General features: G+C 36.3%; 2 protein-coding genes and 1 pseudogene across 6 annotated transcripts in view; 2 read left to right on the top strand and 1 right to left on the bottom strand.

Annotated features, from left to right (window-relative positions):
* The first annotated feature begins 1,225 nt into the window (after nt 1-1,225).
* On the top strand, nt 1,226-9,204 carry LOC107839408 (phosphomannomutase). Of its 4 annotated transcripts, none has more exons than XM_016682884.2 (12): nt 1,226-1,415; nt 1,735-1,834; nt 4,611-4,655; nt 4,758-4,824; nt 7,027-7,103; nt 7,530-7,565; nt 8,033-8,088; nt 8,280-8,379; nt 8,481-8,576; nt 8,670-8,759; nt 8,841-8,892; nt 9,001-9,204. In XM_016682884.2, exons 2-12 carry the CDS (start codon nt 1,766-1,768, stop codon nt 9,069-9,071), a joined length of 759 nt encoding a protein of 252 aa, XP_016538370.2. In that variant the 5' UTR covers nt 1,226-1,415; nt 1,735-1,765; the 3' UTR covers nt 9,072-9,204. The 4 variants fall into 4 exon arrangements, with proteins under 4 accessions (XP_016538370.2, XP_016538372.2, XP_016538368.2 ...); XM_016682886.2 differs by having other exon boundaries at nt 1,226-1,498; XM_016682882.2 differs by having other exon boundaries at nt 1,226-1,498; nt 1,725-1,834.
* On the top strand, nt 4,831-7,020 carry LOC107839407 (annotated as a pseudogene).
* A 2,977-nt stretch (nt 9,205-12,181) lies between the features above and the next one.
* Nucleotides 12,182-16,422, bottom strand: part of LOC107839406 (ankyrin repeat and KH domain-containing protein mask) — a 14,352-nt gene continuing 10,111 nt past the window's right edge. Inside the window, exons 7-13 of one of the 2 annotated variants that reach the window (XM_016682880.2) lie at nt 15,779-15,904; nt 13,755-13,907; nt 13,524-13,595; nt 13,189-13,290; nt 12,815-12,985; nt 12,655-12,734; nt 12,182-12,508 (exon numbers count right to left, since the gene is read on the bottom strand). In XM_016682880.2, coding sequence (XP_016538366.2) covers nt 12,439-12,508; nt 12,655-12,734; nt 12,815-12,985; nt 13,189-13,290; nt 13,524-13,595; nt 13,755-13,907; nt 15,779-15,904 — 774 coding nt within the window. In that variant the 3' untranslated portion in view covers nt 12,182-12,438. Of the gene's footprint in view, nt 12,509-12,654; nt 12,735-12,814; nt 12,986-13,188; nt 13,291-13,523; nt 13,599-13,754; nt 13,908-15,778; nt 15,905-16,422 lie in introns of both variants that reach the window. The other variant, XM_016682879.2, reaches the window with a different exon arrangement.

Here is a 16,422-nt window from a genome sequence, read left to right as displayed (position 1 = left end):
AAACATAATTATCCTTTCGCGTTTTTCCTTTATTAAATTAAGAATTCCTAAAATATATGAAAAAAATATAAAATAAAAAGCCCTAAAATACATGAAATATATGAATCCTATAACATATGGCTATATTCAACTTATCATGTGTATTATTGTTAATATATGTTACCATATAAGAATTAGGTCTAAAAATTGCAAAGCAAATAAAATTTTTGGAGTCACCTTATCTATAATCTCGATGGGCATGAGACTGAATTTCTCCAGAAGTAAGCTCCCATTTTCATATGATTCTCGTGCAAGTTCAGAGTACATCTCTTAAAGGAAAATCTCAAGAAAGTCACTAATCAAAAGAAAGCTGTCTTACGGAGATAAAGAAATTATTTTCGAAAGATTCTGACTCAGGTAAAATTTAGTTCGCATAGATTTACATATAATTTTATTATTTGACACGAGACACACGTGCAACGCATGTATACTAAACTAGTATATATGTGTGTATGTTTATTTTTACATTATTATATTAAAGTGTGAAAGATTTTTTAAAAATAATTTGAATTTTTACACTTTATTAAAAATCGCCACAATAGATAAAAATAATTTAATTTTAAATAATCAAACATTGCGGTTGCACTAGTATTATTAAATAATCCGATTTTTTTGTTTTTCAATGTTCGTTGAATGTATTGTTATTTCCATATGGATAGAGGAAGACTTACCTATGTTACTTTTGTTAATTGCATATTTCATTTTGTCATCGATGTATCTTGTTTCACAAGGTTGAATAAACTAATTGTTCCGCAATATTTCTATTGATTGTAGTATCTTGAAATTGTCCTAACAAAATATTCAAAAATGTCTTCTATTTGCTAATTAGTAGTTGATTAAATTTAGTGATTGTAATATTTTAGTATTCTATAATAATATTATTTGCTATTCTTAAATTAGTTATTACAAATTATTGAGTTACTAGAGATATTGATATACTATTTAACAGTTAGTAGTATTTTTTAAAATAATATTTTTTCACTTACCAATCAATCACTAGAAAATATTTTTCTAAAAGATAGTTTTTACTCACCAATTAAACACCATAAAATATTTTTCACTCGCCAATTAAACGTGAGAAAATAAATAAAAAATTTACTTATTTTTCAGAAAAACTTTTTACACGAAAACATTTTCCATCCTACCAAACACATAGATTCAAACCCATTATTTTGGTCTAAATGCCAAATCGGCAATTTTTTAGCAAGTATGACACAAATGAATGATTTGGCAAAATATAATCGGCTCGATCTAAGTTTCAGTGACAACCTTTGAGTGAAAATACCGCAAGTCACAACCACCACTCCCCCATAAATTTCAAAAACGTAATCGCATCTCAGATCTACTTCCGATTCTCCGAACCAAATTTTGCTGAGGTAATGCCAATGAATAAGTGTTGGGATTGTTCTTCAATAGAACGGTGGAAAACTTGTTATCTCTAGCACGTCTCTTTCTTCCGGTCGGTGCAAATTTTGCGCTTCCTTTAACTAGTTTGTCCTCTTGATCAATAGATATATATAAGTATTGTTTATAAATTGGAATATATATAGAGAGAGGGAGAGTCTAGTCAGAAGGTATTGGGTTAATCTCGTAGTCGAATAAAGTGTTTTGTTTCTATTATTTGATTTGCTTCATCTCATATTTGTTAACTTTTCTGTTATATCATATTCAATACTGTTTGGCAGTTGAATGCAGGAGAGTTGGTGAGAAGTATACAAGGATAAAAATGGCCGTAAGGAAACCTGGTTTAATTGCTCTGTTCGATGTTGATGGAACTCTTACTGCACCTCGCAAGGTATAGTATCATTGTCCTGCTTGTATTTGCTGCTCTAGTTTGGTTGTTCCTGTTATTTCTACTACTAATTGTACGTTAATTTGACTTTATATATAATTGCATTCTTTTGTTGTCGCACTAGTTTGTTGTTGATTTGCAGGGCGGCTCAATAAAATTATAAACATACATATAAAAATACTACTCTTATAATTTAGAATTGTCTTATTTATTCTTGCTTCGTACTCCCTCCGTCCCAAATTATCCATCCCAAATTGAGATGGCACATTGATTAAGAAAAATAATTAATAACATGCCTAGTTTACCATAATACTTACATTTTAATTTGAAGAAAAAGTAATTAATGCAAAGGGTAAAACATGGAATTCTTTTTTGTCTCTTCTTGATTAACGAAAAAAGACAAGTCAAATGGGAAATCAAATTAGAAAATTTGGGATGGAGGGAGTAGTTATTTTTATATAGTGTTTTTAAAAGACACATAAAGTGTGAGTTATTTAGTTCAAAGTTCTAAAAGATAACTTTTTCTCTTTTTTATTATTGTTATTTGTTAGATATTTTTTTAAAATGTATTTCACAATCTTCATTATTATTTCAAGTGAAGTTGAAATTATAGAGTTTACTATTAAAAATTTTGAGGCATCAAAACTTCGGAGCCTAAAGCGAATGCTTTACTAGCTTTACCCTTGAGCCACCTCTGTTGACTTGTTATTATTGTTTCTTTCGTGTAGACTTTACACTCCGTTAGTTGCTATATTTTCTTCATTGGTTTCTTTTTCTTTATAGCTGGATTTGTTGTACTTGCACCGATGGTCTTTCAGGAAACAGCCTCTCTCCTTCCCTGTGTTAGTGGTAAGGTTTGTGTACAATCTACCCTCCCAGACCTCACTTGTGGGATTTCACTACTGTTGGTGTTGCCACACTTCTTGTGTGCGAGAGGCAGGGAGCTAGCCTCCTGTCCGTTTCTCCTTATTTTCTTCGTACTTGTCAAATTCTATTACCAAGGGAAATGTGTACAAACAAATCAAAACCCCTAGAGTTACGCAACCCTCAACTCGGTATAGTGTGACTTCCACCCATCCCAGTATTTCATTACACCCCGATTACATCATGCATCTGTTCTACTATTACTAAAGATAGTAATTGAAATCTCTCATAAGCTCCGCCAGTTTTGGGTAATTTGTTCCTCTGCGATGTCCCTGTTGACTCACTAGTCTGCAGATAACTTCAGTTGTTTTCCTTTCATTTTGGAAAATTATGCTGTGGCATTCCTATTTGCTGCACTTGAGCCGAGGGTCTATCGGAAATAGCCTCTTCCTCTCTACCTCCACGAGGTAGTGGTAAGGTTTGCATACACTCTACCCTCCCCAGATCTCTCTTGTGGGATTTCACTGGGTATGTTTTTATTGTATGCTGCTACATTCCTGCAAGATACTGTATACACAGCATGCCATCATCAATCTGTACACTTAAGCCTTGTCATTTTTCCCATTAGCATGTTGCACTGTGCATTCTGGTTCTTCATGCCACAATAGTGCTTGTCTATTATCCCCGTACCATGCAGTAGTTTGTCCAGGCAGACTTTTGAGTATTCACACTGAAATAATAAGGCGAGACATATCTTCGTCATCTGCTTCATATAGACTACATTCTTTGTCTCTGATAATACCCCATTTGCCCAGCCTTACTCTTGTGTATGGTTTATCATGTGTAGCCATTCTGAGAGTGAAGATCCATTTAAGACTTCATAGATTATTGCATACAAGACTTCTCCATGGTACCTTTATAAATAATCCCCCTGAGCTTCTGGTACATTTTCTTGATAGAGAATACCTTCATGTCCAGCACATTGATAGGAATGGCTTGCTTTCTCGAAATACTCTTGGGCCTTCAGTATCTTCCTAATGATCCAAGAAGCAGTCTTTGGTTTTGTGCTTCCCAGATAGTGAGCTTCTTCATGTAGTAGATGTGGATCCATAGTCTATCCTTCAGAGTTCACTAATAGCAGCTTTGTTCCAAGCCTCAATGTCTACCAGGTTCAGTTCTCTTGCCGTCTTTGGCCAAGACAGTGTCTTCCATGCCAATTACCATAGGAGCCTTTGTTGTGTTCTCAGCCTGTTCCACCCATAAAAATTCCTGCAAATATCTTCTATTTCTGGATGATCTTTTTTGGTAATACAATATTCGAGCCCAATATGTTTGTATACCAAATAGCATACTTTTTATCAACTGAGTTCTCCTGCATTAGGATAAACTATTTGCTGTCCAGGATGTCACTCTGCCTATCGTTTTGTATAGCAGGGGTTTGCATTGAGTGATAGTTAGTTTCTTGTTGCTCAGAGGGACTCCTAAGTATCTCCAGGCAACTCTCCTTTTTCAAACTCCGGGTAGTCCAGTATCTGTTGCTCTTGCTGTCTTAGTTTCTTGTAATCCTACTCCAAATTCCTTCTTTTCTGTTGAGCCGAGGGTCTAATCAGAAACAACCTCCCAAACCCCACTTGTGGGATTGCGTTGGGTATATTGGTGCATTCTTGTTGATGGGCATAATTGAGTAGAATGGTGTAGATGATTTTTATATTTAGCTGAATCCAACCTGTTTGAGATTGAGTTATTGTATTCTTGCTAGCCTGTACATTTATTTTGAAAATAGAGTCATGATAATTAAGTGTTCTGATTCTTGTTTCTTTCTTTAATTTTATAGTAAAATTTACCAGTAGTACATTTACTCGCCCCTATGAAGATATTCACTTTCTTCTTTGTAAAATTTCCCTCAAAATTTCAGGTATCTACTCCAGAAATGTTGAAATTCATGCAGGAACTTAGAAAGGTAGATGATTCTTTTGTCATACTCGTTTTTCCTTCTTTTTCTTTTCCGTATATCTTTTTCCTCTCAAGGACTCTTTGGCTTAACAAGTATGTCCACCTGCAGGTTGTTACTGTTGGAGTTGTCGGAGGGTCTGACCTTGTAAAGATATCAGAACAGCTTGGAAGTACAGGTTAGCTTAACTAGCATATATACTAAACTTGGAGTTGAATTGATGAATTACAACTTCAGACTTTGTGGGTAGGATTTGTAATTAAGGTGCTACATCAGCTTATTAGAGCTCGTGTTTCCAGCAGTATCTAAAGTTCCTTCAGCATTTGGCAAAAGAGTAACTATGGTTTCACTAGCCAAGAGCACTGAACTGAGTTTTGATTTCCAAAATGAAAGGACCTTTCCACTATAAAGGCATGCATAGCATTATAATTATAGCTCCGTGTAAGGTGTTGAAACGTATCTTTTTTCTGTCTTACTGTAGTGCTAAACATTCTTTGAGGTCATGTATGTCCATATGGAGTTGATATGATTTTCGCGCTAGCTATCATTAGAAAGTGAGTTCTAGCACCTTCCAGCTAAAACCCTTGTACACGGCCGGAGAAACAAAAACCTAAACGCTTGTAAAACTAACCTCCCATTGCCATTTCCAAACCTTCTCCATTTTCTTCCTCAATTCAATGGCGTCAGTAGCATTCAGAACTCCAAATTCGAAGCGCGTGTTTTCACTCTCTCTACAAATCTACTCCTCCTGTAGAGGAGGAGCAGTTTTCTCTCAGTTTTCACTTTCGGAGTCGCTACTAAATGCAAATGAAAATCCCAATTTGTCTAATCCTTGGTGGAGATCCATGGCAACTTTCACTCGAACGAAACCTCAAGTAAATGTGGGAAATATTGGCCACATTGATCACGGGAAGACTATTTTTACTGCTGCAATTTCAAAGGTCCTACCAGAAGAAGGAAAGGCCCAGGCGATTGCATTTGATGAAATTGACAAAGCCCCCGAAAAAAAAAAGAGGAATTACTATTGCCACAGCCCATTTGGAGTATGAGACGGCTAAAAGACATTACGCTCATGTTGACTGCCCAGGACACGCAGATTACGTTAAAAATATGATTACTGGAGCTGCTCAAATGGATGGTGGTATTCTAGTTGTATCTGCTCCAGATGGACCTATGCCACAAACAAAGGAGCATATTCTTCTTGCCTGCCAAGTCGGCGTACCCTCTCGTCTGCTTTTTAAACAAAGTTGATGATCCTGAGCTGCTGGAACTTGTCGAAATGGAGCTTCGGGAACTGCTTAGTTTCTACAAGTTTCCTGGGGATGAAATTCCTATCATCCGTGGTTCAGCTCTTTCTGCTTTACAGGGAACTAATGAAGAAATTGGAAAGAAAGCTATTTTAAAGTTGATGGATGCTGTAGATGAATACATTCCAGATCCAGTGCGTCAACTTGATAAACCATTCTTAATGCCAGTAGAAGATGTATTCTCAATTCAGGGTCGTGTAACTGTTGCTACTGGCCGTGTTGAACAGGGAACAATAAAAGTTGGAGAAGATGTGGAGATTTTAGGGTTGATGCAGGGCACATTAAAATCTACAGTGACTGGTGTAGAAATGTTCAAGAAGATCTTGGATCATGGTCAAGCTGGTGATAATGTCGGGCTTCTTCTACATGGCTTAAAACGAGAAGATATTACGCGAGGAATGGTGATTGCAAAGCCTGGTAGTGTAAAAACATCCAAGAAATTTGAGGCAGAAATATACGTGCTGACTAAGGATGAAGGTGGTCGGCACACTGCTTTTTTATCAAATTATAGGCCTCAGTTCTACTCAAGGACTGCTGACATTACTGGTAAAGTGGAGTTGCCTGAAAATGTCAGGATGGTTATGCCTGGTGATAATGTTACTGCTACTTTTGAGCTGATAGCTCCAGTTCCTCTTGAAACAGGACAAAGATTTGCCTTGAGAGAGAGTGGCAGAACGGTTGATGCTGGGGTTGTTTCCAAAGTACTGAGCTGAGGGTTCTGAAAATACAAGCTCAGTTTGAGTCTGGTTTTGTCTCAAGAGAGGTTGACAAATGAAAATTCTATCGCTGCTTGCGGAAATAGATGGTCCGTGCCGATTGCTAATGTAATCACTAGAAAGTGAAGAAATGTAGTGAGCTTGTAACCTCTTAAAGAAAAGAAGGCAAATATATTTAAACAAAAACTATCCATGAAAAGAAAAATGAATTCAAATGGGGCACAACTCTTCCAATCATGCAAGTGTGAAATATACTTGTACTGTAACCTTGCTTCTCAATGTGGCTATTAACTGATGTATCTAAATTTTTTTCTTCTGAATGATAACAATTTGGTCTGTCTTATATTTGTGATGCAGTTACGAATGACTATGATTATTGTTTCTCTGAAAATGGCCTTGTAGCACATAAGGATGGCAAGCTTATTGGGAAACAGGTAATAGCTAGAATTTGATATCTTATCTTTGTAATATTACTTGTGAGTGCATTTTCATTTTGTGACAAAACGAAATCTTTGCATACTTTTTTTATCAACTTAAAACAACATCCTTGTTGCCACTACATAAGCACTCTGTACCGAGTCAAAACTTCTTTGGATATGCAACAAACACACAACTGCTATTCTCTATACATGCTATAGTTGGGTCCTTTTACTTGTTATTCAAATTCTGATATGATTTACGTGGAAGTGGAAACCTCTCTGTCACAACCATTTGACTGGATAATAGTCTCATGAAATATGGAACATCCAGCAACTTGAAGAAATTTTCTTTCTTCCATCTTCAAAATGCATCGCTTCATTCATTCTCTAATTAGCATGGTGATTTGTTTTAAAATGACATGACTCCCCGTGTGCGTGCAGAGCTTGAAGTCATATCTTGGAGAAGAGAAGCTCAAGGTTAGTCAGTGTGCTTTTCTTATATAAAGAGGAAATATTTTATTTTTGTAATCTTGCAAAGAGGGGGAACATACCCAACCAAGTGCAGTTCTATAAATGCACAATGATCCTTCTAATTATTTGTGATAACTTGCGAAAAATAATTTCATTGAAGTGATTAATTAGTCTCTGCATGTATACCTTTATATAAGGTGAAGGCTAACTTGACTAAGAGCCAAAAAGATGAAGATTTCTATGTAATTTATACTTTGTTGAGATCTACTTTGACGTGGTATTTCACAAGTTTTTGAAGCATTGTTTATAATGAACATTTGGAAATGAAGTTATTACATACAATGAAGAGTTAATTGTGTTGCATATAATTGGGTACGAATTCATGTTTGTAGCTTAGGCTCACCCAATTAAAGTAGAAATGAGTTTATGTGGACGGCCAAGACATATCCTAATGGGATACAATTGATATGCAGGAATTTATTAACTTTACCCTCCATTACATCGCTGACTTGGATATTCCAATAAAGAGGTGAGCATATCATTAGTCTGTTGCTAGGATCCTCCAAAAAGGCTGCAACACATGTGTTGGATCGTCCAAAAATATTTTTGGAGGATCCGACACACACCCGAAAACATTTTTGAGTGATCCAAGCAAACATTGATCAAAGGTTGAATTATCTGCTTCTTTGTGGCAAACTTTTTAATAGTTCTCCTTCACAGAGGAACATTCGTTGAGTTCAGAAGTGGCATGCTAAATGTGTCACCTATCGGGAGGAACTGTAGTCAGGAAGAAAGGGATGAATTTGAAAAGTATGACAAGGTATAGACAACTCTTCTAGTATTGCATATATGTTTTGCAGTTATGTACCTCTGGCAGATTCTTTTTCTCTTTGCATTGAAGACCATTTAAACTATATTCAGGTACAAAAGATACGTGAAACAATGGTATCAGTGCTCAGAGAAAAGTTTGCACACTTTAATCTCACCTTCTCCATTGGAGGCCAAATTAGTTTCGATGTGAGCGTCTTTAAGCCTTTGCTTGTGCTCATTGATCCTTGAATGTTTAAAGGGTATTCTTGACAGATGATTTGGGGATGTTGCTTATGACAGGTTTTCCCCCAAGGCTGGGACAAAACTTATTGTTTGAGATACCTTGAAGAGTTTAATGAAATTCACTTTTTTGGGGACAAAACATACAAGGTAGTCTTTAGTTACTGATGTGCTTGAAGCTTTCTCTTCATGGTCGGGCTGAAATAATAATCCTGTTTTTTACTTGAACAGGGAGGAAATGACCATGAGATCTACGAGTCTGAGAGAACGGTTGGTCACACAGGTCCGCTTTAAACTTCATTCTTTTAAAGTCTGAATAATTATTCACTTGCAAAATTAGCTGAGGTATCATGTTACCAATTATTTGTTTCTTGTTATCTCTTTTTTCCAGTTACTAGCCCGGAGGACACATTGAGTCAGTGTTCTGTTCTATTCCTCGGCAAGGATAATGGAAGTTCTTGAGCTTGTTGCAGTTTCTCAATACGTGATTTTATGCTGGTAACCTATGCATACGGCAGAAATGAATAATTGCAGTACTTCTTGTATTGAATTTACTCATCAAAATTATGATATGAATGTAGAACTTTCTTGTGTATATTTCCGTTCCAACGACTATTTTTTACCTCATTCTCAAAACGCCACAATATTATTTTTCTTCAGGGGTGTATGATTGATCTCAACATAACCATATTCCCTTCCCTCTACACTTGGAGAGATCTTTATGAGCATTAAAACCATGATAGCCACGTTAGATTTACAAGCAACCTGCTTTTTCCACCCAAAATTCGAGTCTCACTCTTTCAATTAGGGCAGAAATTTTACAAAGAATATCATGAATTATACTGACCCAATGTCATGAACCGCTGCCGAGTTCGAAGCAAAAGCCACTGTTTTGCTGATTTACTACCAACCCAACCTAATGAATTATACAGTAGCTCCCCTACTTTGATTACTGCAGGATAAAATGCAGTTTCAAAGAAATGTTGAAGTGAAGAAAATTCAGTCTTTGCTTCCAAATAGGTACCTCAATAATGATCTCTTTTGGGATACATGTAGCTTGAAGAGAATTCTGCTGTGTTCATTAAACTCTTGGTGTTTGCTTCGAGGTAGGCACCGTTTTGCATGTAAATATACAATTACATGTAGTGGAAATTAGGTCCCATTTGGACAGCTTTTGAGTTGCAAATGAAAAGAACTCTTTGAAGTAGAGTTTTCATAGTTATAATTTGTTTTTTCCAACAGAAAAACTTTGTGATTTTTGAATGACGCGGTGACTTGGGATTTTGACGCGACACCGGCTAATCGCGATGAGCTACTGGAAAGGGGCGAGTCCCGTTTTACCCATTACCGCGACAGCGGCTAATCGCGATAAGCTACTGAAAAGGGACGAGTCCCATTTTACCCATTACTGCGATGCGGTGAAATTGCGTCGCCTCACTTAGAGGCGGACCTATCGGAAACAACCTTTCTACTTCCTCGGGGGTAATGGTATGGACTGCGTACATTTTATCCTCCCCAGACCTAACTTTGTGGGAATATACTGGGTCTGTTGTTGTTGTTGTTGTTGTCACTCAGAGGTGGACCTACATTGAGTGTACGGGGTGCACGTATATATATATATCAGGGTGTTATGTTAAATATATGTCGTGTACCCACAGAAACAACTGATTTGGCCAGTGAGATGGTTGAGCTTGCCACTTGAAAGTTGCTTTTTTTGCGTTCGAACCCCAGCAACAACGTGCCCTTATTTGCTCCTATTTCCATTTTTCAAATTACACTGTCTGCGGCATTATTGTGCAAATGTATATATTTATCTTTTGATTAAAAAAGACTTCCTACTTAGTAGTCATTTATTTTACACCTTTTTTTTTTTTTTTTTTTTTAATTGTATTGTTGATATTATTGACCTATTTTTTATTTTATTTAAAATACAAGTTTCTCTCCAACTTTAAAAGGTAGATATTCTCCCTAACTTATACAGTATAATATTTATTTTCTTTAATCTTTAGATCATTGAGTTATTTTTTATTTAAAAAGTTAGCAATTTAAAGTTTGAGATAGGCTTAAATCGAACGTTACCCATTGCAATCATTTGACAAACAAATCTCCCGAATTTCATAGTTTTCAAGAATTTTCTATTATTGTTCAAATATGAAAGTGCGTTGAATTTAAATACGGTGAATAACACACTTGTCATATTAAATTTAATTAATGATATTCAATAATATTAAAATTTTGCTTATAAAATACTATAATTAAAAGTTTTTAAAGAACTGTATGTCGAATTTTGACACTATTAATTACTATATTTAAATATAGAGGTGCACCCGTCAAGTTTAAATCTTGGGTTCACCTCTGGCCTCACTGAAAAAGGGACGAGTAGGAATTGGGACTTCACCGCGACGCGGGCCAATCGCGATGCTTCACTGGAAAGCGGACAATTGTTATTTTGTCCTTCACCGCGACGCGGTGCCTGACAAAATGTCATACTGTTTTCACTAAAATCGCCATAACTTCTCAATCGAGTATCGGATTGAGGCGAAATTGGTATCGTTGAAAAGTTGGTTCAATTATCTACTCATTGGTGGGTCTAGAGCTGAAAAATTCTACACGAATCAAGAGTTATTCATTTTTGAAGTTGATCCTTGACATTCTAGGAGCTAAACTGAGCTAGGAAAAGTACGAGGTATTACACATGTTTTTCCACATTTTCCTTACAATATATGAATTGTGTATATGATTCATAGTTAGAGAAGGGCTCTCGGACCTTCACGGTTCGGGATGTCCGTCGCGGCTATGGTCTCGGTTCGGATTGTGACAAATAATTTACCAAACATAACAAGTACTCCCCATCTTATTTTATGCGTCACCTTTTGACCGAACATGAAGTTTAAGAAATAAGTAAAAACTTTATAAAATTTATCAAATTATCCTTTTAAGTAAACACCAAAAAACAAAAGACAATCTTTAAACAGTTACCAAATAAAAAAATCTAACATTCTTTTTGAGACGGATAAAAAATAAAACCATACCACATAAAATAAAAATAAAACAGAAGAAACTGAAAAAGCTCTCTCTTGGCGCGCACCTCCCTTGTGCCGAGCTTCTTGAAAATGCTATTCAGGTGAAATCTCCCTATGTTACATTCATTGATCGATTAATTAATGTTATATTTTTCGTACGTAAGGAGAATGTACCATATAAACCAGACAAGCAAAACCGAACGGAGGGAGTATCATTTCACACGATTAGAATGTGGAAAATAATGTTTGTACCAGTAAAATATATATCTCAAATTCAAAAATCAAAAGCTACGACTGTTCATGTTATATAACATGTTCCCTTATGATCCTTTACTGACAGGTACAATCCTAAGAGCCAGCCAATTCATACAATACCAAAATATCACTTACGATATCCTAGTGTTTTTAATAAAAAGCCTAACACGACATGTTCTTCAATTGAAGGAGAAAAAAAGAGCTTGGACCACAGCATTGTTCCTTGTGTAGTTTGTGAATCCCAAGCATCACCCTCCACTTAAATATGAAACAGAATAAAATAAACTGGGAAAATTTTACTCAAAAGCGTGAAAACTTGACCTCAAAAAGCTTAAAGAATTTATATCATGGTAGATCCTCTAGGTTCTAACAAAAACTGTCTATAAAATGCGGTAAATGCAAACAAACAAATCGCTATCAGGCAAAACATCAACATGATACATTTTGTAACTACCAAAAAAAGGGCATGTCCGATAATATTATCTGCTTGCTCCAGCGAAAATCCCTATTGCCCAGCAAAAGAAGTGACTGCAGGTTCTGTCATGTGCTTTCTAGCTCTTGGATGACGACAAACTATTCTTATCCGTGCCATGAAATTTTCTACCGGCTTCAACAGCTTCCCTGCAATCATATTAGTACCTCACAACAATGAGAAAATAATGGATAAGGAAACTAATGCATTAAAGTAAGGTTCTACGGCAAACAATGCTGGAGAGAGATCATCTGCAGTTGCTAACAAAAAGAGCTTCAAGTTTCAACATGCATACCTGAAAGCAGTTACAAGCTCCTTACTTTCAGGGTCGAGATGTACGCCCTCATAGAAAGCAGTGGCTGCCTCTTCAAACCTCTGAAAATGAAATATTAGAATATTAGAAAATATAGGTATACAAGTGTGCAAAATTTGACTCAAGGAGAAGAAGGGTATGCCTGTAGTAGACGTAGAGCTGCGCCTTCCCGATAACAAGCTTTTGCCCAATCTGGTCTAAGTTCTTTGCAGGCCTTGGCATCACTTAAGGCATGTTCAGCTTGCCCCATGCGGATCCAACAAAGACTTCTATTGGAAAACAGAGTGCCATCAGTTGGATCAAAATCGATTGCCTACAGATTATCAGCAAACACAAGTGAGCCCTGTAAGTGATGCATACACACTAATAATCAGTCTAATCCATATATAGTTGCACCATGAAGAGGATAATTACTTCCTTTCATCATTGTCTTCTTTCTTTTTCCCTTTGCAGGTGTTTTACTGGGGAAGGGGTAGAGTTGGGTTTCAGCGGGAATCCAATAAGCCTAACAGGTACCTGCGTATAAGCATCTATCGCCATAGCAATATCATTCCTCTTAAATGCCTCGTCTCCCCTCGCCTTTGCTTCTGCAGCTTTCTTCTTTGCTTCAGGAGTCACCTATAGACCAATCAATTATGCCAATGTAAGATATTTAGCACTATTCTGTAAAGTCGTTTTCTCCAACACAAGATGGTGACCATGCCGAGGTACTTCAAATGAAAGAGAAACATACAAGTAAAAGAAAGAGTATAAACAAAGACAGATACAGTTAATACTTTCACGTACAATTAGATAATGAAATGACCCTAATTCACGCATAAAATAGAAAACAGTGACCATTAATAACAGACCTCGGGTAAATCTTTCTTTGGAATAGAAGCTTCTCTTGACTTGTTTGCTTTCCTCCCAGCTTCTTCTCTTTCCTGCTATTATCACAGTTTAGACAACTAAAAAAGAAGCTGAAATTTGCACGAGAAAGGGACGGAAACAGTCACAGAGCTAACACTAATATATAGAAGCAACACGGGCAGAGGACCAAAACCAGCGGTGATTTAACTCTTACAGAAAGACAAATTAAATACCTGTTCTCTCCTATATTCAGATTGCATAAACTCAATAACTCCATCCACACTCCATTCTGGAACACTCTGAATACGTGGTGTGACGGCCAATAAAGCTTCAACAGCTGCCCGACTGCCACTTGTAGCTGCAAGTTGTATTGGCTTGTTACCATCCTGTAGAAATAACAAAGGCAATATTTCAGTATCAATTAACAGTCCTTGCTAAAATTGCTAATTGATTTTTCTTCCAGCAACTTGTTCAGAAATTAATAAGTTCATGATTGAAGTTCTATGTTCAGCCAGAATAAAGTTCTGAATACCAGGGAGAATCCATACGAGCATATGTAAGTACAGACACCAGGTTGATAAATTGGATTAGAATGAATCGCATATTAATAAGTTAAAGATACAGTAGACAAACAAAAAGAAGACTCCCAGACCCCTTCAAGTCACATCTGTAAGTGGTATCACACATAATACACCATCTCTTTCATCTGTAGATGTCGGTTTTCACCGAAATCATTGATGATTCCAGAAGGAACGATACAATTGAGCATCAGCCTTCAGCAAACATTAAGCTGTAAGAAAGCTTCGCAGACATAATATAGAACGCAGTCATAAGAAACATATCTTAGTTCTGCTAATAGTAAAATGCATGGTACCATATCTGATCCAGCAAAAGATATCGACACTTCTTCAGTTAAATGTTTTGAACCCCAGATTGGAACAGTTGATCTGTTAACCCGAAAAAAACAGGTCTCAGTTTACCTCAAAACTTGTCAAAACCAGAAAATCCAACAGTAGGACCCGAAAATCCATTGGATAGACTGGGTATACAACAAAAGGGCCAGGTTTACAAATTCTTATAAAAGGTCGTTAAGAGATCACAATTAGTAAAATATGTAGACTCTAGTCTTGGTTTTCTTTGTTCTCTCATTGACATTCCCTTTTTTAGCAAGATATTTCTTCTTTGTCTCAGATCTCTCTCTTGCATACCTTCAAAATGAGCTCCAATCTCTCTCTCTCTCTCTCTCTCTCTCTCTCTAGAGCTCTCCATCTACAAAATGGTGAGGATCGCAGCAGTAGCCTTCATCAATGGGGCAGAAAGGATTTTCACCTTTACACGCAAGAGAGACTGCAGTCAGTGCCTTTTCTTCTCTTCGCTTTTTTTGTGCGCGCGGGGGGTATCAAGCTTACTCCTTGGTAGGTGTAGGTTATTTTTGGTCGTGAAACAAGAGATTTCACTAATAAATAACAAAATGACAAGGAGTGTGGTGTAACTAAGACACGACATTAGTACATAAGTTTGCTATATTAGATTATGAAGGTTCAAAAATTGTGGGTAAGTCATCTTCTCATACCTAATTTGAATTTGCATTTTTAAATTTGATCCTTTTCCTGTGATGACATAAGATGTTTCATCCACAAAAGAGAATCAAGTCGTAGTTACAAGGAAAGAAAGAGCATTAACAAAAGAACTAATGAATCCCTTTGCAGTGTCAATCCAAGACAAAGGAACTAACAAAATGTGAAAGAATTGAATTAACTCACTAGGAATGCTTCTTTAATACAACAAATTATGTTGTATATTTTTCAAAATTATTTATTTCAGATATACTCGGAATGAAAAAAATTGTGATATGCTTATGAAGTTGCCATAGAATTATTTTCTCAACATAATTATGAACCACTAACCCATAACCCTAAGATCATTCCTTCTCACTCTAGGTTAAAGTTTAAGAATATATCTTCAACTTCAATAATCTCCTTGAAAAGATGACTAAGGTACCTAGATTCTACAAGGGATCTGGATGCACAAATCGAACCATGCATATCAAATCTGAAAAATAAGAAGAGGGTAGCAGACTAGAAAGTGATAAAAAGGAATATAATTGGCACGTGCTTGCACATAAATGGCACACGCTAAACTAAAGATTGAAATTATTGGGAGTCATCTTTACAACATTATAAAGAAGGAGGATTTCTTCTAAAAGATGTGAAACAGCAATGAACACTATATTCTGTTAGATTTTCTTTTCAATTACCTCATCAGCCGCAGTAGGATCAGCTCCAGCTTGAAGTAAGCAGTTAATGATTTCTGTGCTGCCATTATGAGCAGCAATGAGCAAAGGAGTTGCATCACCAGCCTTAACATTGACATTAGCCCCTGCCTGTATGGTAGCATAAAAGAAGTTAAGCCTTGAGTGGACAGACGGCACGCTTAACCAAGCAATACAGCAAAATCCAAAGCAAATGAAAAAATTGAAAAGGACAGTTCCCATAAGTGAAATAGAGGTTTCTGCAAAAACAACAGTTCCAGTCTCGTGTAGCATATGCAAAGATTGCTTTTCAGAGAGAAAATGAATTTCTTTCTTTTTTCTTCTTTGATAGGTATATAGAAAAAAGATTTCTCTACCCAATAAACCATCTTTGAATACATAACAATGTTCTCTCCAGCAGGTAAAATCTTGGATTAAGAAACAAATGTGCTAGTTGTACTCTCTATTTACAAGGGTCTAAAAGTAGAACGTGCATAGCTTCAAATGGAATCATAGGATAAATAAGGAACATCAAAGAAGAACTGATAAACACTCAGTCATTGGCAACAACGTGATCAAGTATTATATGTTTCCAAGTGCGATTAACAATATGCATCCAGCAGTTGAGACTCCAGACTCCTCTTTCCAAG

Source organism: Capsicum annuum, chromosome 8, assembly GCF_002878395.1.
Source record: "Capsicum annuum cultivar UCD-10X-F1 chromosome 8, UCD10Xv1.1, whole genome shotgun sequence".
NCBI classification, from domain to species: domain Eukaryota; kingdom Viridiplantae; phylum Streptophyta; class Magnoliopsida; order Solanales; family Solanaceae; genus Capsicum; species Capsicum annuum.
This window is presented reverse-complemented; position numbering and strand designations above follow the sequence as displayed.

Bases quoted from the DNA above. Each gene is read 5' to 3' on its own strand.
- LOC107839408 (XM_016682884.2), top strand. From the start codon at position 1,766: ATGGCCGTAAGGAAACCTGGTTTAATTGCTCTGTTCGATGTTGATGGA. The intron at 4,656-4,757 runs GTAGATGATTCT...GTCCACCTGCAG, and splicing joins TCATGCAGGAACTTAGAAAG to GTTGTTACTGTTGGAGTTGT. The intron at 7,566-8,032 runs GTTAGTCAGTGT...ATTGATATGCAG, and splicing joins TTGGAGAAGAGAAGCTCAAG to GAATTTATTAACTTTACCCT.